Source organism: Eucyclogobius newberryi, unplaced genomic scaffold (assembly GCF_026437365.1).
Source record: "Eucyclogobius newberryi isolate DKJ021-1_F unplaced genomic scaffold, fEucNew1.0.hap1 SCAF_11, whole genome shotgun sequence".
Lineage (NCBI taxonomy): Eukaryota > Metazoa > Chordata > Actinopteri > Gobiiformes > Gobiidae > Eucyclogobius > Eucyclogobius newberryi.
The window spans coordinates 25,785,156-25,807,150 of NW_027315735.1; the positions used below are offsets into that span (position 1 = coordinate 25,785,156).

At 41.2% G+C, this 21,995-nt stretch overlaps 2 protein-coding genes across 2 annotated transcripts; both read right to left on the minus strand.

Annotated features, from left to right (window-relative positions):
- Nucleotides 1–7,787: 7,787 nt before the first annotated feature.
- LOC140354618 (uncharacterized) lies at nt 7,788–9,961 on the minus strand. The gene is made up of 4 exons (XM_072439729.1): nt 9,564–9,961; nt 9,401–9,453; nt 8,597–8,669; nt 7,788–8,518 (listed from the first exon to the last, which is right to left on the minus strand). Exons 1-4 carry the CDS (start codon nt 9,859–9,861, stop codon nt 7,833–7,835), a joined length of 1,110 nt encoding a protein of 369 aa, XP_072295830.1. The 5' UTR covers nt 9,862–9,961; the 3' UTR covers nt 7,788–7,832.
- Nucleotides 9,962–10,417: 456 nt separating this feature from the next.
- Nucleotides 10,418–19,277, minus strand: smtnl1 (smoothelin-like 1). Its single transcript, XM_072439771.1, has 5 exons — nt 18,986–19,277; nt 14,950–15,530; nt 13,963–14,074; nt 13,671–13,822; nt 10,418–10,978 (listed from the first exon to the last, which is right to left on the minus strand). Exons 1-5 carry the CDS (start codon nt 19,055–19,057, stop codon nt 10,651–10,653), a joined length of 1,245 nt encoding a protein of 414 aa, XP_072295872.1. The 5' UTR covers nt 19,058–19,277; the 3' UTR covers nt 10,418–10,650.
- Nucleotides 19,278–21,995: the final 2,718 nt, after the last annotated feature.

The window sequence follows — 21,995 nt, forward strand, 5'->3', positions numbered from 1 at the left end:
TCACGGCTTGTTTGCGATTAACAAACAGTTAGAATGTTGCTTATCTTGTAGCTGAGCTCATGCGGCGGGGAAACGAGAGGGAGGAGGACTCTGATGAGAAAATGAGGAGCGGTTGGAGTAAGCCATGACGTTTTTTTCTCTCCCAAAACCAAACCACGATTTGCATGGGAGATGCCGAGATGACTAACCGGGAGACATGAGCTCATTTTACACATGCGGGTTTCTGACTACAGGCCTCAGAGTTAAATACCCTCCACCTGAAGAGATCTTGCCCTACCAATCATGCCCATATATGGTCAGGGCCGAGCCGATAGCAGCTTTCACAAAGGGGGAAATACAGACCGAGGCAGGAGGTAGAAGTGGCAAACAAATGTAAAAACTGCATTCAAGAGAGACACCGGAGTTTGAGGGGGGTGGAGCAGGGATAAGATAAAGAGGAGAGCGCTAAAAATGACTGATAAAAACTTAAGGCTGAATTCCTCGCATTGTCTGTGGCCAAGTCAGCACAGCGGGCCACCCACTCTCCCACTGTAAAGCAGCATTCACAGAACAGCCAGGCTAATACGCATTGAAAGGGTTTGTGTGCGTGCCACTATCACATACAACCTCAGCTTTTGTCCAGTTGGATGATGGAGCGAGCGCTACAATGTCCGGTCCAGGCCAGGGATGGGACCATGATAAACAATAACATAGTTTGTGATTAAAAAAAGAAAGAAAATGTAGGACAATAATCATTTGTGGTACGTTTTGCATGATTGTGGACTAATCGCTGTTAAAACACAAGGTTGCTGACCAGGTGCTGAAAAAAAGCTACTTAGTCACGTTTCTGGTTTTCACTTAATTCTATAATAGCTGTGTAAGCATTCAACTTAATATTAACATTTGTGGGTAAGAGTATCCAAAAAAATGCATCTAATACTTAAGTTACTTCAAAATATTAACTCCAAGAAATTGGGGAAACTACTCCTCAACGCAAGTGTCTTTTTAAGAGCAACTGTCTGGACATGTCTGATTTATAATTGGAAAATTAAATTAGAAAGACAAAAACATGACAAAAGGTGCAACATGTTTCATTTTCAAAAGGATCCAGGTTAAAACCACAAACTCATGCTCAGAAGAAATCATGTGCTGCTTTAAGCCCAGAAGGGAGAACATCTATGAACCGTCAAAGTCAATAATCAATTCCCGTAGCACATGCAACAAGCGATGTCAACATAATTCGGTTAATCAATAATCGTGATTATTCAGGTCACAATATATAAGTAAGAACCAAAAAATAAATCGGTAACATTTTAGAAGCAACAAATAGCAATTTATATTGAAGCTACACTCCAGAAAAGTATAAATAAATGTAAAGAGCTCCTTTGTTTAGCCGACTGTTGAATTAGCATTGCCATTTCAGTAATCAGAGCTCAAAAATATATGTCTGTCAAGATAATCAATAATTGTGATTATTCAGGTCACAATACAAATTGTGACTGCTTTAGAAGTCTTTTCAGCTCAAACCATCATCCAAAAATAGACTTAATGTGAAGAACTGTTTTTATCTGGCCGTTATTGTCAAATTTTACCTTATTTTGTCTTTCAGAAAGTTTAATTTTGTAAAGCAGTCAAGGAGGAACAGTAACATGTTGGACCACGGGAACGAAAGAAAATGTAAGATTTCACTGTCGTTTGGTCAAAGTCTCAATAATCGTAAATAATCTCGACAATAATCTTAAAGGTTGAATGGACGATTTTTTTGGCCCAAATCTGAGTCTCATTTCCTCGTGGGGTGGATTAGTCCTGCCACTTATCAATCATAGAACTCACCTACTGCTCACCTGCAGCCGCGTGCGGCTCGTCCCCATGAGCAGCAAGTTTCCGCGTGTCTAAGCGCATTGATCTATCATAATATAGTTCCCTCAGTGTACGAGACAAAATGAAGATGGAGAAAGACTGTTCGAGCTGACTCCTGAAGAGACGGAAATCTACAGGAGACGAGATGCGATCCGTTGCACTTATAAACAAACGCACGTGTGTGTTGCATCAGTCCGCACGGGGGAGTGCGCATGCGCACTTCCGCCCGAGTTCTCAAATCGCTGAAAAATCGACAATTGTGCCTTTAAGTCAAAAATCTGATATCGTGAAGTCCCTACTCAGAAATGTAATATCGTGACAGCCCCATCCGCAACAGACAACTTTTTATAAAAATGCAGGCCGTGGATCCGCGGTCATTGCCATGGCTCTCGTTATCCTGCTTAAGAAAACATGGCGTCTCCACCGGCGCGGACCGTCCCACGCTGCCTCCTTCATAATGAGCCCATGTGTCAGTTTGGAACATGACAGATCGTAAACGGCACAGATAACTCTTGGCGTGTGAAGACTTGGGAGTGAACGTGTGGTTTGCCCTCCACCAGACCGAGACATCCGCCCGTCACCGAGGTCAACGGAACAATGTGGAGTTTGTAGTCGACTGCATGTTTGAACTTTCTGTGCTAATGCGTTTGGTCTTTGAGCATGGTAGCGTCTTTATTGTAACGTCTTATCGGCAATGATCAGTGTCTTGTTTTTGTTTTTTTTATAATCAAGATGTCCACAGCCAAGCCATTTTAAGTAAGCATCTGGTTAGGAGAAGAGTTTAAACTTTGTTTAAACTTTATTTTGAAATATACATGAGCTCAATCTAACTTGCGTATCTCTAACATATAAATACACTTAACTTGTTTTGAGAGCAGTTTAGGTCAGATACATGGACATGCTTCATAGTTTTATTAGCTCTTGCCACGCCTCCGTCGACTTATCGGTCAATGGGACACGTCTTTAGTCGACTACAGCACTATTAAAATTGTACTGCTTGCCAGTGGTATAGTGGTTTCCGGCACATGTGGTTGCTACCACCTTGGCCATGACTGTTTGCTGAATGTCTCTCCCCTCTATCCATATTTCACACCAAGGAGGAAAAACTAAATTGTGACCAAATTGAGACCAGCCCCTTTTTATAGTGACAATTAGCGTAACCTTTACGTATTATTACAAAACAGACTAAAGAACAGACAGTGGAGTGGCCATTATAAGCCCAAACCTGCAAACAATGTATACCAATTCAGCCATGTTGTCATTATGTTAAGTGACATTTACAGTGATGACAATAATAATAATTATTTTTTTTTTATCCCATATTTGGTGGTGGCCACAGCTGTCCTGGGGCCAACTGATGCAAGGAAGGCTGGCAATTTGCGCTCTCGGCCCCACCACCAATCATTCACGCACACACACCACTTTCCTACAATGTGGCGATGTGATAAGTCTGAACGCAGCAGGAGATGGCACACAGTCATATGACCCTTGTCTCACACTTGGCTCTCCCTCTGACACTGCTGTTACTTTCAGCCTCGGAGCTCTTCTAAGTTTCAAGGCAGAACACAATCAGCGCCGTCCCCCTGCCGCTCCCTCCTTTACCCCCTGAACACACTTCCCGAGTAACAGGATGTTGTGGATTGTGCATCTGAGGAGTGCGAGGAGGAGGATGCCGAAATATGCTTGCCAAGAATCTCCTCCTCTACACAACTGCACACAGGGCCAAAAAACAACAAAATACACAACATTAGCAGCAGGGCGGGGGCTAGTTGAACCCACCACCTGCTCCTGGTTGACCTCTGCCTTTACAATGGTCAGAAATCCCCCCCATGTTGAGAAGTTGATCACACAGCCATAAACTCCTTCCTCTTTCTGCAGTTCTCTATCTAAAGTAGCTACTTCTGTATTTTTTTTGTATGGACCAAAGCACAACATATTTAGATGAGGGCTCAAGATTCTCAACATGAATAATACAATAAAAATGTACTGTCACAACTAGCAGCAGTAATATAACAATTATATGCATGCATCATCCTGGTTTCAATGTCGCAATAATATAATTTACCATAGAAAATGAGTCATAAACGCATTATTTCAACACTTCCATCTGAGAACTAGGGACAATTATGCAATAACTGAATAAATCAATAAAATAAAATCAAGTCTTTGAGATGCATTTAACCAGATACAAATAACTCTTAATTGACAATACAAATGAGAAAGTCAAGTTGCAAAATAAAAAGGTGTGTGACATTTACAGCTGTAATTTGGATGCACACATTTTTGGATCATCTAAACTTTCCAAGTAAATCCAATAAAAAGCACTGCCTCACATATAATAATCATATTTTATAAAATGTTGTGAAGCAGCAGTCTTTACTGTACAGTCCCTGAAGCTACAGTTAAGGTCGTTAAAATGTCTTGGGTCAACATTTGACCGACTTTGACGCACCACGAGTCACAGAAACATATGATACTGGAGTTGTCCGTCAGCGTGACTCACTTAACTCAGAAACATCTGTGCTGCTCTCATGTAGCAACAGTGCATGCTTTGTCAACTCCATGAATGACACACTCCTGTCATGTACGCAGCTACACCTGTATTCAGACACACACACGCTCTTTCTTCACTGAAACAACACAGAGGAAAATGCACATCGGTTTGTAAATCTGATGTAAATGTAGAAAATACAGGTTTGGTCCGAGCGCGGCGTGTAATGGGATTGAGGATTTAACCCACTAATCCACTTACTTCCTAACACATACATGCTCAGTGTAAACATGCACGCCCAGGCATTTAGCCGCACAACTAGAGAGCACCGCAAAGATCACAGTTCACTAAGAACACACTAAACTCAAAGAATAGTTAGCTCACTTTGCACAATGCAAAGCTGAATCTGATGCAGTGTGGAACAGTCACACTTTGTATAAAGTCATGTTTTATTGCCAACTAAAGCTTTGTAACAAGACGGCTCATCATCCTCCTGCAAAAACAGGAAAAGAACTAAACTTTGTACTGACATGGAGCATTTCTACTTTAATTTCCTGAACATTTTAAACTGTGAGGAGGGGGCGCGGCAAAGTAAAACCAATATTGGTATTATTTTAGTTTTAACTTGTGTCAGTTTGACTTGAGCCACTTTATCAACTCCAATGGAAAGGACAGTCTACAGCTTCTGGGTCAAACGCTGCTCTGCTCTTCATAAACACTGTTTACAGGGAAAGGGAGAGATTAGTGACACACTGACAGCCATCCCCACCCAGACATTTGCAACCAAAACAAGTTCACACAGGACTGACCCAACAGGTTCAAGCATTGACAGAGGAACTGTCCCGCCTGTGACAGAGCAGAGACCACCACCCAAAGCAAATCAAACACACAAACAAACACACTTGTAGAATAGTAGAAAAGACAAAACCAATCATGGTCTCATCTTAGCCTACACACGATTATAAAGCCATGAAGACATCTGGCAGAGGCCGTCTGAACTGGACCGTGAACAACTAGGTCAACGCACAGTGAACGCGCAGCCCATAACATACATGCACTATATAGATGTACTTATAGAGACTGACCATCGTCGCGCTGCCAAGTGTTCAGTTCACAGAAAAGTACAAATTATGACCGACCCAAAGCATCACACGTGATTGTGACCTACTGACGGCCATCGGTCATCATCGTGACCACGGGCTGCTTGATCAGAAACCACACAAATCTGGGGCACTGACCGCACGGCGCTGGCAAAACATCAGCGGGCTAAGAATAACATCCCAAACTATCCAAGTCTGGAGAACAAAGAGTGCCCCCGTGTATTGTCGAGCATCTGTGAGTCAAGCGCGCACTAAACTCCAGATGCGTTCGAGTTGCACATCGCGTGAAGCTTAAGCGCGTCCTCAAGCCGCTCGCGTATGACCTGGTTAGACTGTCTGCCCGTTAGCATCACAATAACCCACATAGCCCCGTGAGAGCGGTGCCAACGGCGAGCCTAGCGCATAGCATAGCACACAGGTTAGCCACGGGAGCTCTAGTCAAGCTAATTACACTTATTTACACGAGCTCACCCGCGCTAAATATTGAACACGTCGCTAGTTTGCGCCTTCGCCTCGTTTGCGACGCGCGGCGGAGAATTAGAGCGTCGGCGCGCGCGCTAGCACACTTAGCAACGTTAGCCCCAGTCGATGCTGTGACCACTCCTTTGCCAGCGCTGCAGTGCAACACGACCCGCTTCATTTACGCAACAAAAAACATACTACGTGCGCGAGTGTACTTACAGTGGCCCGCGAGTCGTCCCCCCAGTGCCCGTGGCGAGAGGCTAGTCCGTGCGGCGGCGGCGTCTCTGTCCCGTTTTCCCCTCCTTCACAGCTTCTTCTGGGTCAAGCTTGTTAAAGATGAAGCGACATCACCGAGTTTTCTATCAGAGAGAGGGCGGGATCAACACGCGGCTGCTTTACCGTAAAGGCGGCGCAGCTGAATTCCTCTGACACACAGGTGTTAGTTTCGCGGACAAATAACCCAAACAACTCGAATCAAGCGCAGTGCAATTTTTTGTGTGGCGATTTGCTTTTAAACTGCGAGACACCACGATCCTCCAGAATGCGAAAAGGATTTGAGATGAGATATGTTGTTGACATACTAAAACAGTCTCACACTGATGTCATTTCATTATTGCCCAAGAACAATGGTCAGGGGAGGAAGGGAGGGAGGAAGCCGCGTTTCTTGGGGAAGTACAATGCAAGCCACAGCCAACAGTGCGCAAAAAATGTGTTGGCACAAATTGGTCCATAAGACCAAAGGGCACGATAGGCCTATTTTTGACTGACTGACCACTACTGCCCACACATACAAAGCCTGTGGAGTCCCCGTCTCACAGCCCTGAGTCATGTCTGTTCCAGCAATTCTAAGTTTAAAGGCCCAATTTTAATCTTTAATTCAGATTTATCTAGGTACAACTTCGTGGGCCTGGCTGTACAAAGTTAAGATGGCATTAGATCGTCTAGCTTACCTTGAAAATATGATATTGGAGGAGTTAGAGATGATCTAATTTGCACCGACCAAAGTGCAAGTACAACCTTTGTTTTCAGCTTAGATATTAAAGTCCATGACTTTATGACGGCATATAGAAGGCAGAAATACAAAGACAATGCTGCCCCCTGCAGGCGGAGTAGTGTAAGGCATGTCTGTCATTCACAACTATTTTTGAGAAGCCCAAGTCAACAATACTTCATGAAAATAGAATAAAGGCCACATAAAATTTAAAAAAAAAGAAGGAAACCAAAACAAACTTGCCAAGCGGCTCCTGTGAAATTACTGTATTTATTTGACAAATTTAAAGGTGTTTTTTTTCTTGTTTTTACATAGATTAACAAGCGATAACAGTCTATATAATAAAGAAGCAGACAAAACAACTGACCCTTTAAAATGCTTTGTCATCAAAATGTTCCAAATTCTGGACTGGAGGCAAAATAGAGGAAACATGTCCAAATATTCACTGACATTAGATCAAAACACATGATTCTAAATATATATTAGAAAAAAGAAAAGAAACATTTTGCATTTATAGTATAGAAATGTCACAAAGGAACTTCATAAAATAATTTTTGGTAAAGTATGTAATATATTTGTGGATAAAAAAATGGGCTCAACATTTCTGATTTGTCCAGTCATAACCTAAAGATTTTGCCTACATCAAAGGCATATTGTCAATCATAATCTCCTATTGTATATATATATATCAAAAATAGAAAGAAGTAAAACACAACAGTAAATGTGTTACTGTTTACATACATATGTGTTACAAACTAGGCTCTTATATAAATCACATCTACCTGAGTAGTTATCTTTGACCAAAACCACCTTGACTTTTCATATTTTGTCATATTCGTGTTTTGTGAAATCACATTATGTACCACTTTACTTTTTCCTAGATTCCGTCAAAGTGTTTTTGTCCGCAGACTTTTAAAGGGTCACTACAACAAAACCAACAGGGATTCTGCTAAACAATGTCGTGAGTGATTTTATGTCTCCGCAGGTTGCTGGGGTTGTTGAAGCTGGTGTGGCACACTGAACAGCTGAATGGTTTCTCGCCTGAATGCGTTCTTAGATGGATCCGGAGACCACCATTCTGCGTGAAGCGTTTCCCACAGAGCAGGCACACGTAGGGCTTTTCTCCGGTGTGGATGCGCATGTGAATCCCTAAAGTGTTCTTGCTCACAAATACTTTATCGCACATGTTACAAGTGATGGGAGCGCCGCCCGCGTGACTGGCCCGGTGTATGTTCAGCTCACTGCGGTTGCTGAATTTTGCGCGGCAGACCGGGCAGGGGAACGTTCTGGAGTGGGATTTCTGTCGCTTTGGGACAGGACTATTAGAGCTGCCTTCCCCACCATCAACCAGGACATGATTCATCGCCATTGAAACATTATGGATCATTGGCGTTTCAATTTGGTTGGTAATTGACATCCCAAAAAGGTCATCGTGCACCGTCATGCCCATGTGGTCGTTGGGAGTTAGGTCGTGTGAAGCGGTGGGCATGCTGGGTAAAGAGGTAAATGCCAAAGAATCCGATGTATCATAAAAAGTATCACTCTGGTTTATGAAAGCTTCTTGTGCTTGACTTGGGATGTTTACCGCATCTGTATTCTCCTCTTTAGTGCTGCCAAGCCCGTTGTTGTGGAAACCTAAAGATATAAACATAAATACCTTGTGATTATGCATGAGAAAGGCAAACTACGGCAAAATACAAAGTTATAACTCACCACCAGCAGTGACCTCTTCAGACTCATCTTCATCTTTTATCAAAATGACATCAGGACACTCCACAGCTGCTCTCTGTGAAAGACACAGAAACATGAGTGGACAGCATCTCAGTGGTGTTGATGACCGCAGCTCACACAAACGCTTTGTATATGTTGTTTTGTCCTTGAGCAAGACACTTCACCCTCATCGTCTCTCCGTCTTTGTGTGTGTAAATGACATGAACTGTCTGGTGGTGTAGTCGTGGTACACCTCCATTGGCAACCCGCAAAACACAAGTGGAGTCCGAATATTGGTGGAGGAGAAAAAGGTTTGAGAGGACAATTTTGTAAACCAAGAACCCACAAACCTTCTTTTAACAGAAACATTGTTTACAATAGTTTCCTGAGGGCCGAACCAAACTACCTAAGCGACCCTGAAACACTCCAGCTGAGACCAGACCACCGCCACCCAATACCCACCGACTGTAAACAAGAGACAGGAAGTATAGTTTTACGTTAAACTGCTCCTTGATTTCACTTTAGGTTAAAAAGTGAGACGAGTCTGAAACACAAAACCTTAGTACAATTGTTATGCTAAATTATATCATTACAATATTACATTATAATTGTGAGATGTTGGAGAGAAAGCTTTTTCACGCTGTTCATCCAGTCCATCACCAAAATCCAAAACTAATCCAGTGTCTTGGATTACAAATCATGAAAGCACTGTCCTGAATCTTTACCATTTTGTCTACTATGGAAATCTAAAAGTTAGTCAATTCTAAAATATTGCCCATGAGCCTCTAGAGTGTAGGCTTTTATTACCTTTTCAGTGACAGTGAAGGTTTGGTTTTCTGAAGTTGCAGGAGTGGAGTCAGCTTGTGTGAAGGAACAAAAAAGTTTTTTGTTATTCGACAGTAATATTTGTATCCACCACTGGGGGCAGTGCAGCTCATTTCTTGCCATGTTAGCGTATTATATTGTTTACCTTGCTGTACTATAGCTCGTGGCTTAGGGGTGTTTGCTCTGAGGATCCCAAAGCGGCTGGAGGGCCGTGCAGCCCGGGTCTGCAGCTTCAGGGAGAAGATCTCGCTCCTCATGTGCTTCACACGCATCCGCAGACTGTCGTTCTCCCGCAGGCTCTGGGTTAAGTGCAGGCGCAGCTCCGCTGAGCTTTCGCCGAACAACTGGCCAATCTCTGCCACCGCCGCCTTCACCAGCACGTCCATTATGGACAAAAGATGAGACTCTATGTTCAGAGTACCCGCAGGCAAACTCACAGCCATCTTTGACAGCGCTGCTTTCTCTAATGTTGACTAAATGTGCCGCTCAGACGCTGCACTGCTCCTCCTAAAGGGCGACACAATGGCCTTTCCGGAGGCATGACGTCATTACCGTAAAACACTGTGTAGTAGGTTTGTTTAGTCTGTTAGCTCCATGTGTGAGGGAGCCAGAACTTGTGATTAGACTAGACTAACTAGATCATGGAAGTTATTCAGAACCCTAACCCTTCACATTAACTTGCATGGAAACTAAATATAAATAAAATGTATTTTAAGTATGAAACTCAGAAGCCATTTTTCTATATTTTGGCTGTATATTTTGGTTAAAGTGTCCTTGTAAACCATCAAATCATCAAGTGTTGTGAAATCTATCTCAATTTCCTTTTGTCAGGAAGCCTAAATGGTTTAGTTCTTAGCTCTATCCAGAGTTCACAAAAATAATATACGCATAAAGATAATTGATGTTATGTTAGGCTCCCACCCAGACATCTTTATTATGGCCTTGGGTTGTTGTGTTGTAGCAACTCTAGATGTGAGTAACTACAATGTGTTTCTGTCATTGGCATTTCAAAAGTGTTTTTAAGTCAACACTGATAAAACAGACAACTATTCAATATCAAAAGCAATATATCTGAAATTTGCATCACTTCACAACACATCATTTGTCCAAAACATTTGTGTCATAAGTGAATATAATACTAGCAGCAGTGAATAAAACATACAATATCAAATACAGACGGTGCACAGAGAATAAATACTTAGCAGCTTAGATGACTTATAATCACAACACTTTTAAGATTCCACTTCCACCACTGGCTGCACATCAGTCTCTTCACTTTTCGACACATCGTCCTCCTTCTCACTGGTTTCCTCGTGACTTTCCTTTATAACTTCATCTGGAGCCTCTGCGCCCTCTGGGGTCCCACACTCCTCCTGTGGCTCAGCTTCTTCCTTCTTATCTGCGTTCTCCTTTTCCACGTTCTCTTTCCTCTGCTTCTCTATCTTGGACAGGCCGTGGCAGAGAGACTGGACATAGGTGAAGACACACATGGGGTCAGGGTGGTTTCCCATCAGGAGCATATCGGACACGTCCAGAAGGGGGCAGCAGTCAGCCAAAGTCCTAAGAGAGAGAGAGAGGGCAGACAGGCAGGTGAATATGCTGTTTATATCACTCTTAAAATACTGTTACTTTTGCAATAGCCTTTAACAGTGCTCTATGAAGGGTTCACCACCTGCTTGTCTTCATGGAGATAGTATTGCTTTATCTGGAATGTTCCGCAGAAGGGCATTAAATGTATCTATTTCCATGGAGACAAGCAGCTCGCAGTAACAATGCAGGTTTTTCATTTCATTTTAAAGCAGTTGATTTATAAACTATTCATGGATTTCAGCTTTCTATTATAGGTAACATTTTGAGTGGTGATGGGGGATACCACTGTTTTTTTGGTTTGATCCAATATCAAGTAATACTCAATATTGATCCGATATGATTTTTGCCTTTTGTGTCTGGACTGTGAAAAACTACAAAGGATTTTAAGACAGCACGACGTTCCTGTTCATTTTAAACTGGGCAACACTTGAAGACAAAAACTGGTTCATCCTAAGGACAAGATGCCCACTCAAAAACAGGGCAATTAATGGAGAAAGTTGGAAAGAATCTTACAGGTGAAACAAACAGCCACTTCTTAAAAGGTTGTATCAACACAGAAGACATGTAAATTCAGCATTTTTCAGAGCGCCGTGCATCTTCATCTTAAAGCCACTAACTACTCTTTTGAAGACAGTGAGGTGAAGATTTTAAGCAGGAGAAGAGATGTTTTTGTCTTCCATAAATCTTGAATTATGATTTTTTTTTTTTATATATAAACCAAGGATTTCAATATTATTTTGACTAGTTTTGATTAGTTTTCACAATCTATCTGATGAGCCAGCGACATGTCTGGGAGAAGAGGGAAACACACTCTTGTAAACGCTGTCAGAAATATCAACCATTGATGAGCTACAAACACGGATATTCACGTTAGAATTTGAAAAAGGACTCCATGATACAATTCCAGTGTCATCCAGAGGTATGAAGTCCACAGTTTTTACTAGAAAAAACGCTTAACCAACTTAACCGCTTTTCAACTTAAACCGGAGTGACTCTGTCGTACCCAAAACTGTGTAAAGACTAGAGCTCTATTTTGGAACAAAGTCGGTGCAAAGCTTAAACAATACAAAGTAAATGTAAAGTTACTTAAAGTACAGCTTAAAAAACGTGTTTTACCACTATCAGAGACTGAAGTAAATGAACAAAGAGAAAATGGGAGCCGTAATGTGGACAAAAGGCAGCAGACAGAGAGAAGTGTCATATGAAGAGTGTCATATGTAAAGGTCATACCAGATACGCTTCTTGTTAGAAGAATGCAAACATGTTGCTTTCCCAGCCCAGATAATGTCACTACTAATATTTTGAACAGCTGATTATGCACGTGGGTGCAGTAGATAAACGACGGGAACAGACTGAAGTTTTGAAAAGAGACTATTCAAGGTGCTTGATAAAGAGTAATTCAAGGCAGTCATAAGTGGACCTCTTCCAAACACTGACAGGAAGTTACCAAAGTTTAGCCGACTGCTTCAGTTGAACACACGACCTGGTGTGGACCTAGACAATTGCACTACATAGAGAACTTCTATATATTCTGGAAATGAGAGGACCTGTTTAAGAGAAATTGTCCACATCTATGCAGAGGTGGAGTGAGGGTGCTGATAGAGAACCTGCTCCACACTCTCAGGCATCAGAATGGACCTAGATAGGGTCCTGAGCAGTTAGTTAGACAAGAGAGGAATGAGAGAAGATTTCCTACTCCATGAGCCAAAGACTGAGCCAGTGTTTCTGCATCAGCAGCACCACCACAACTACAGCCTCTAAAAAACAGTGAAGGATACACCTCCAGCTGCTCCACAATCACCTCCACCGCCTCCAGCAAAGGACTCATCAGTAGCAGCACAACAACACAACAAACTTTACAGCAGCCGGCAAAGGATTCAGGATCAACATCAGCTCCTTGTTTTATAAGAGCTTTTCTATCAAGATTTATTTTTTTATAAGTTATCTGTTCTTTATTATTTACTTCTGTACCTACTTTGTGTTGCAACACTGGAATTTCCCCATTGCGGGACAAATAAAGTCTTATATTATCTTATCTTATCTTCTTCCGCAGCGTCCTCATCACAGGCCTTGAACCCATCTGTGACAAGCCACAGCAAAACCCATCGCCCCGCCCTCAGACCAAACTATGGCCCGGGAGGGAAAATGTGGCCCTCAGACCAATTTTTGTTGGCCCTCAGGCTTCCTCCTAAATTGGCCCAAACAACCAAAAGCAGTGTGGCCCTCCGCCCTGTATATGTTTCAAAATATGGCCCTCTGTGAAAACATTTGGACCCCCCTGCACTACAGAATCCTCACTCTCCTTTCCATCTCCACTTTCACCCAGGGGCCTTCCCAACCATCTTCAAAGTGAGATCAAAACTGGCATTGTTGTTGTTGTTCCAAAACTGGCTCACACCTAATATGGCAAAATCAAGAGTTCTGATGTCAACAATGATGAACTCTTCCTCGCACAAAACTGTTCCACACAGGAGTTTTAACCCTCCTGCTACACAAACTGAAGCCTCCCCACTGATCCCCCCCTCGCCTTTGCCTGGTTCATCACCCAAACTCCCCCTTAATTTCTCCCATCAAGACGCCTCTGCCCTCTATCTGAAATATTGTCATCTTCAAATTCTGGACAACCTATTATATATTCGTAAAAAGGAAGCACTTGAATTACTCTGCGGTTTGGAAGGCCAGTGTGAAGTTCTTCTCCCTCTCTTTTGGATTCAGGGAGGTGAAGTCGAACGCATCAGGGAAGAAACGATGGATCAGAGCACAAAACGCCATCCCGTCGCACCAGGACGAGGAAAAGTTCTCTATGTTCACCCCCTGAAATGTCGAGAGAAGAAGAAGAAGATGAGAAAGAGTACACGAAAATCACCAAAAACAAAGACTTTCATTGGCGTGATCAATTTGGAGTTTGATGATTAATGAACCAGAACCACATGAATTACAGAATTGTATCGTGCCTCATATTTGCGAGTTTTGCTGATGCACCACTGGAGTATTTTCTGTTTGATTGAAGCTCCTGTGCTCCCAGCTGCGGCAGACCGCTGGAGTTTGAAGTTGCGTGTTACTGTTCTGAAATATAAATACACCATTTATTAAGTCATAGAAAATGTAAAAATATGATGCCAGTGAAATTCTTTGTACGTTCTGAGTATACCATCCACGTCTACATCATTATTAGTGTTCAACAGATTAAACAACTGAAACACAGAAACAGCTTTTGCTATAATACAAGTTAATTGTGTTTTTTTTTTCTGTGAATGTATAAATATATTTGCAAATATATTGTTCATGTTGTATATGAAGATATACACAATTGTAATATTGGTTAACTTATGTAATTTATAATAAACACGTAAAAAATATATGTATAATATTGGTAATTAAAATAAATAAATACTATACTAAATACTATGGAAAGAATATGGAAGTTTTTATAACTAAATAAGCAACAATTTTGAATATACAGGGTAGAAATGTTTTTTGAGCATCACAAAAAAAAAGTATGTAATATATCCAAAGCTAAAATGAAATACTACTGTGGACCTATATAAATATTTGTCCAGTAAAACCTAAATAAATATTTGTATTATATATCATATAATATATAAAAAGCAAATCATGTAAAATATAATGATAAATGTCTTTAAACCAGGCTCTGATACTCACATCGTCGTTTTCATTTACCAAAACCATCTAGATTTGTCATATTTTGTGATATTTTTCACATTCATCCCAGCTTCTCCATCACATTATGTTCCACTTCAGCATTCTGCAATTTACAATGACTTTGTTTACAAACCTTTAAAGAATCTATACATTTAAAGCTCATTTGCTGGATTGCCAAAGTATTTTCTGATGATCAAACTTCTCCAAAATATACTGAGATACTGTGTTTAGTCAACACGGCCCTGGACTAACGTGCGTGTCCTTATCTAACCACTCACTCAGGCGCTCCTTGCTGAAACTTGGCCATGATGTCTTTTTTATTGGACGCGCGGCTGGAACGGGCCGACATGCGAGGCCGGCTCAGAGCGGCCAGAGAAGAAGCAGACGGTGCAGATCTTTTCTTCGCTGGTTTTTCCGCCTCTTCTGTCTTCCCCTTTTCATTCCCGTCCGATTTAGCTTCTTTGCTTGTTTTTATCTTTTCTGTTTTATTCGGCACATCCTCCTTCACCGTTTCCTCATTTTTCGTTGGTGTATTTGGTCGTTCCTTGGTACTTTCCTTCTGTTTTTCCTTCATCGTCTCCTCTTTTGTCTCTGTATTACAGTCTGTGTTGTCGGCGGCCGTGCTCACTGCTTCACTTGCTGCTGCATTGTCCGTTGTGTCATCTCGTCTGTCCTGTTCAGTGTCATCTTTAGCTTCTTGGCATTCACTTTGATCCTGGCCTTTTTCATCCTCACGTTTTGTTTCCTCTCGTCCTCCATCCTTCTTGTTCTCCCCTGTCTCCGCCTCTATTTCCTGGTCTTTGCTTGTTTTTTCTTCTGTCGTCGGGAGTTGGTTTTCCTTCAACGCAGCATCTTCGATCTAAAGACAAGAGCACGTTTAGAAATGCTTTGTATTGTTGTCACGTAAAACTGGGATTCAGATGGCGCCACGTGACTTAATCTGCAGATACTGTGACCACTTTTACTATGAACAGTCATGTTGAATGCAAATGTGATGAGAGGACATATTGTGCTTTTTTTTCTGGTATTTTGTATTCAACTATAACATAAATCGATCACAATTTTACATTTTGTTCACTGTCAACTGCAAAATGTATGTAAAATGACTTAAAGGTATAAAAAAAACTCCATTGACTTCATTTATGTGTTTTTACAGTCAAAAAATCCCTTTCCAATATCTTTGAATGCTACAGGTATAGTACAAGTGTGAGTATTTTTTGAGTGATTTAGTTTATGTCATCATTTAAATCTTGACAAGGATGGACACAACAACACTACCGGAACAGAAAGTGAAAATGCCTAGTAATAAAACAAAGACAAGCAGCATATCAGTAGCAGATCTAAGTTTAAACGGATCCAGAGCAGGTTAAACGAGTAATTGTCTGAGCACTCAAGCCTGACAGGATATTCAGGATTTCCCAAACAGCCATGAATAAATCAAGATAAGCTGTGGTTCAAAAATGCTCTGACAAAACCAAATAAACCAATCAAAGCTCAATCCAAACCAAAGGTATTAACTTAAAGCAGGCATGTCCAAACTATGGCCCGGGGGCAAAATGCGGCCCTCAGACCAATTATTGTTGGCCCTCAGGCTTCTTGCTAAGTTGATCCAAACAACAAAAAGTAGTACTTTTTACAGAAAAATTCAAGCATTTTGATGTTATAACAACCTGATATGAATGTTCCAAGTGTTATAAAAGGAGTGGAGGCGCATCGAAACAATGTCAAATGCGAAATTTCTAATGATTCACTCACAAATTTGACAGTGTCGGCTTGTTTGTGGCCTTCTGCTCCATTTAAGTTTCAAAATGTGGCCCTCAGTGAAAAAAGTTTGGACACCCCTGACTTAAAGAAATAATGTTCCTCAACAATATTGGTGTAGCTGTTATTCGTGGAACTACCCAACATACATATTCCAAATGTGTACACAGCATTAGAGACTTGTATTGCATAGTTATTCACAGTAATACTACATTACGTAACTAATTGTACTGTAATTGCTTGTATACAGGAATGCCTAAGTATATACGTTGCATTTGTCTCATGTGACCCTCGACTTTTCACTACCAACTCACTCCTTCTGTTGCTTTATGACAAATGACACCCCCCTAAATATAATTGAAGATGGTAATCTTCTATTACAAGTAAATGAGAATATATAGATTGACTTGACAATTTATGACAGTAGCTCAAATTGTCTTGCGAACTAGAAATGTGTTAAAATTAGCCCGGGGGTCTCATGAGGAAGGCACAACTGCTACGATTCTTGGCAGTGAGTTCGTCTGCACTGTGTCCAGGTTTATTTTTATCGGCTGCAGTTAGTTTGCAATCATTCTGACATCAATCTGTAAGCTGGTCGAAAAAGCTGGTCGAAACATACATAAGTAATAGTTTCAGTGATAATTATACACATTGTACAGACCGATATATAACCTTAAATTGCCTCAGTCTTAATTCTGTTAGATCTGAGTGCTGCTTTTGACACTGTCGATCATGGGATCCTCTTACAGAGACTAGAGGACTGGGTGGGCATCACTGGCACTGCCCTAAACTGGTTAGGGCAGTGAAAATGTGTCCCATCACAATTATGCAGACGACGCTCAGATCTATGTTTCACTATCGGCAGGTGACTATGGACCAGTAGATTCACTCTGTCACTGCATCCAACAGATCAGTTTGTGGATGCAAAACAACTTTCTCCAGCTGAACTCAGACAAGACTGAAATAATCGTTTTTGGCCCACAGAAACAAAGAGAGAGTGTTAGCGGTCACCTCCAGAGTTTCGCTCTAAAACCTACAAACCAAATTAGAAATCTGGGGGTAATAATGGACTCAGACTTGAACTTTAATAGCCACGTCAAATCAATAACATCAGCAGCTTTTTACCATCTAAAAAAAATTGCCAAAATCAAAAGTATAGTGTCAAAACCAGATTTAGAGAGACTTATCCATGCGTTTGTCTCCAGTAGATTAGACTACTGTAACGGCCTGCTCACTGGTCTCTCCAAACGAGTTGTAAAACAGCTGCAGTACATCCAGAACGCTGCTGCTCGGGTCCTGACTAGAACCAGGAAGTATGATCACATTAGTCCTGTTCTCAGGTCTCTGCACTGGCTCCTGTGGCTCAGAGAATAGACTTTAAAGCAGCTCTGCTTGTGTACAAGTCTCTCCATGGCCTAGCACCAAAGTACATCTTGGATATGTTAGTGCCATATGAACCATCTCGGACTCTGAGGACCTCAGGGACCGGCCTCCTGCTGGTGCCCAGAGTCAGGACAAAACATGGGGAATCTGCGTTTCAGTTTTATGCAGCTAAAATCTGGAACATTCTTCCTGAAGATGTGAGACAGGCTTCTACTCTGACAATGTTCAAATCTAAGCTAAAAACAGTTTTGTTTAGCTGCGCATATGACTGAAAGGATTTTTTCTTTGCACTCTTCTCTTTTGTTTGTGATTTTATTAGTTTAGAAAATTTAGTTAATTTTATTGTATTTCTGTTTCTGTAATTTCTTTGTGATTTGCAATCTTCTGTTGGTCGGCTCCTGTCACGCTCTGAGTGTGAGACAGGTGGATTCAACCAATCAGAGTGAACTGTAAACTCTCTGAAGAAGCAGAGGGCTTTAGGGACTTCTTAATGATGTTCACCAATGTTCTTTTCCCTTTGGCATGACGCACTCCCCTCATGCAAATGTTTACACAAATAATTCAAGCTGCCTAGCACATAGCGTAAATGATGCAAGAAATGTGCTTTATTGAGAAACCATCTTCATATATCTTTGACAAAAATACAATGCAGGGCAATATCAAAATAGTAGTTTTAGTTAATACAAATATACTTTTAATTTGTGCTTTTTAACACAAATAATATTACAATGTCTTACTCCATAACCAGAACTCTGTAAACTGTATGCTTTTACTGCTAGATCTTTCCCCAAGCTGATCATAGACGATTAGAAATGATTAGAAATGTGATTAAAATGTATATGTTTCATGTCTTTGCCTCTGCAGCACATCAGTTGTTTGTTTGAGAGCGCTGGTGACTCTGTGGAGCTTGTTCTTTGAAAGCAGATGTCCAACAGGTGCAGCGTCGCTTTCCTCTTTTCCTTTCCTGATTCCCAAACTTAACCGCAAACTGTAGCCAAATACTTTTAAAAATCCCTTTACTGGATATAGAATAGATCAATGACATATAATGTTATTTTATTTGTGCAATTACAAACGTACAGATGATTGAAATACATGTAATTTATTTTTAGGATTATTAACATCATTTAGAAAAATAAAATAAAATATTGTACGTATTAAATAACCCACCTGATTGTTGTTATTCTTGTCACATTGTGTGTTCTCCACAGGACTCTCAAGTTGATGGGTTTCCTCCTCCATGATTTAACTTGTACGATATCTAAATATATGATAATATCTAAAGTTCGGAATGATTCAGTCTTGCCACGTTTCACCGCGCTGCCTAAAACTCACTTCAGAGATGTTCCCTTCTTTCTGTCCCTCTTTTAGACTGTCCTCAGTGTAAGGTGTCTCGAATGTTTGTGGGCAGTGTCTTCCTCAGACTCCCGCCCGCAGCTCTGCTTCTTTATCTGACCTTTTGAACAACAGTGACTGAAATAGAGTGAGTGTAAAATAGGCGCAGGCCAGCGAGCCGGACAGCTGCCACTGCTGTGGAAACCACAGATACACACGGTCGTGGAAGGACATGCAGACAAATAGTATCAGTTAAAAAACAAACATAGACCTGTAGATAAGTGCACAGGTCCAGGCCTTGATACATGAAAATGGTCGACAGTGGAATTCATGCTATTATATAAAGGGCAAATGGACAACTTGGAGGTTTAAATATGTGGTCACTGTGAAAAGAGTTTCTTCTCTTAAATACACTTCTGTCCCTTTTCTGCAAAGCATCTTCTGTCTCTATGTGAAAGTGTTTGTACATGGTCCATAACAAATAGATACCAAGGACCACAATTCAAAGCTGGCATAACAAATCCCTACTCATTAGACTGTTCCTGGTCTTTTTCAAAATCTTTAAGTCTTTTGACACGATATAGTTCTCTTGGTACTGTTGTTGGAGAATCATGATCAATTCTCTCCCTTGTTTTCATTCATTTCAAAAGTGCGTGTAGTAAGAGTAAAAAGTGCCTATGGTTAACATTTTTTCAGGAGGTCCCTAGATCATATGGGGACAATTTAAATTTGACACTCTTCAAATATATTGGTAAATGTAGATTATCATTATTTGTTGGGCTAATTTTTTACTTTAAGGCCTATGTCCAGAAAATAAAATCAAACATTAATAAAGCTACGCGGGCGTCTCAAAATGCCAACAATTGTTATTATGGGGGTCGCAACTGAAAACGGTTGAGAATAACTGGTCTAAACTGCCACACATTTGCCTGGCTCTGTACTGGCCTAAATTGGTCCAAACTGTGAAAATCCAATTTACTTGATTAGTGGAGCAAAACCTTGTACTATGCTGCAACAAATGGAGTTGTCTTCAAGTAATATGATCTTTCTAGGCCTTTTATGTAGAATTCGAATTTGTTGAAATAGTTTTACCATGTGCTTGTGGACTGACTCAGAGAAAGGTCTGGCCCTGGAGTCAAACCCTGTAACCTTCTTGCTGTGTGGCAAGAGGCCGAGCCACTCAGCCACTGTGCCGTAATCGGCACCTTCCTGACCAACCGCTCACTCACCATCCAGAATATGCCCGGGGATAAATGAACATGAGCCTCCTGCACAGAGTTCAATACAGATCACATGGTTTCCTTTTTTTAACCTTTCACTTAAAACTATTTTGGAAAGAAGAAGTATAATGAAAAGCAAGTCCCGTGGTTTTGTGACTAAGTCAAAAACATATGAGGACATCCTCTGGTAGCTGCAACTAGATTTGCTGATGATCACAATATTTGAAACAGATATGTGACTCAAGGAAACATTTTAGCGTTTTTTACAGAATATATTATGCTAAAAAGTGATCAAACTATTCATATGTTTGATAGCATACTAGTTTGATAGAATTATCTGAAGGATACTTTTAGAAGTACTCAGAATGTCCCAGAGTCCTGCAGACGTACAGGTCCTGCAGAGATGGAAGTCTGCAGCCGATCACCTTCTCAGCAGAAGCACAATGTGCTGTAGTCTTTGTTTGTCCCTGGCTGTGGCTCCAGTGTACCACACGGTGATGGAGGAGGTGAGGATGGACTCAATCATGGCCGTGTAGAACTGCACCATCATCTGCGCTGGCAGCTTGGCTTTCCTCAGCTGCTGCAGGAAGTACAATCTCTGCTGGGCCTGATGGAGCTGATTGTGGGCTCCCACTTTGAGGTCCTGGGTGATGGTGGTGCTGAGGAAGTGGAAGGAATCCACGGTGGTGATGGGGGAGTCTGTAATAGTGAGGGGTGGAGTAATGAGTTCAGGTTACAGAGGCAACGCTCAATAAAGAGGCGAAACAATTTTGAGTGTTGTGATGCTGAATAGTGTGGCCCAAATAAAACTTGTTCTTTTTGCCCAAATTAAGTGAATGCCACTGGTGTGAGAATGCGCAGCACAGTGACTTTGTATAGAACTGAAAAGGAGTCCAAGTGGGCGTGGCTCAGTGGCACTTTCACTTTTTTGCATGTTTCTCCATGTCTGGGTTTCCATACTCTCGCTTTCCTCCATCATCTTAAAACCTGCACGTAAGGAAAAGCTTTGTATTCAAGATCCTGGCTCATTCGGAGATGGGCCTGTGGGTGCTGCTGTTGTCATCGAGGCACAGGATGAAGGATTCAATCAAATACAACAATACAAATAACAATTAGTAATACTTCACATGCATAAAAACAAGAATAAGATTTTTAAAACCACTGTTAACTATTTGAGGGGGGAAAAATAACGATAATTGCAATTTCCTTTCATCTTAAACTTCCTTACTTCTCTCTTCCAGTTTAAATAAACGTCTTGTGTGTTTGGATTTTTAAACTTACCAGGCAGTACGTCTTGTGTATTAAATACACAAGACTCGTACTTTATGTTCCAAAAGCCTTTAACTGCGGATCAGTCAATCAAATATTTCACAATAGTCATGTGATAGTTGTAAGTTTTTTCAGGAAGTACTGGCTGCGTGCCACTCGCACGTATAAGAAGCTGGTCTTGTGATAATGGGGTTATGCTAAAGCATAAGGGAGTCTTATGAGTGGAGCACATCCTGAGCCCTGAGCCTGCAGCTCCACTCGCTTCTGTTTTATCTACATATCTTGCAACCTAAACTGTCCCCTCAGGTAACATTAAATGTTAGTTTTTACAGAAAAAAACAGTTTTTAGTTTAAAT

What these genes read in the sequence shown, in the direction of transcription:
- LOC140354618 (XM_072439729.1), bottom strand. Translation starts at nt 9,861, where the DNA reads ATGGCTGTGAGTTTGCCTGCGGGTACTCTGAACATAGAGTCTCATCTT. An exon ending in CCTTCACTGTCACTGAAAAG is followed by an intron (nt 8,670 to 9,400) that starts GTAATAAAAGCC and finishes TGTCTTTCACAG; the next exon opens with AGAGCAGCTGTGGAGTGTCC. An exon ending in TGAAGAGGTCACTGCTGGTG is followed by an intron (nt 8,519 to 8,596) that starts GTGAGTTATAAC and finishes TTATATCTTTAG; the next exon opens with GTTTCCACAACAACGGGCTT.
- smtnl1 (XM_072439771.1), bottom strand. Translation starts at nt 19,057, where the DNA reads ATGGAGGAGGAAACCCATCAACTTGAGAGTCCTGTGGAGAACACACAA. An exon ending in GCAAAACTCGCAAATATGAG is followed by an intron (nt 13,823 to 13,962) that starts GCACGATACAAT and finishes TCGACATTTCAG; the next exon opens with GGGGTGAACATAGAGAACTT. An exon ending in CTGGCCTTCCAAACCGCAGA is followed by an intron (nt 10,979 to 13,670) that starts GTAATTCAAGTG and finishes TCTCTCTCTTAG; the next exon opens with GACTTTGGCTGACTGCTGCC.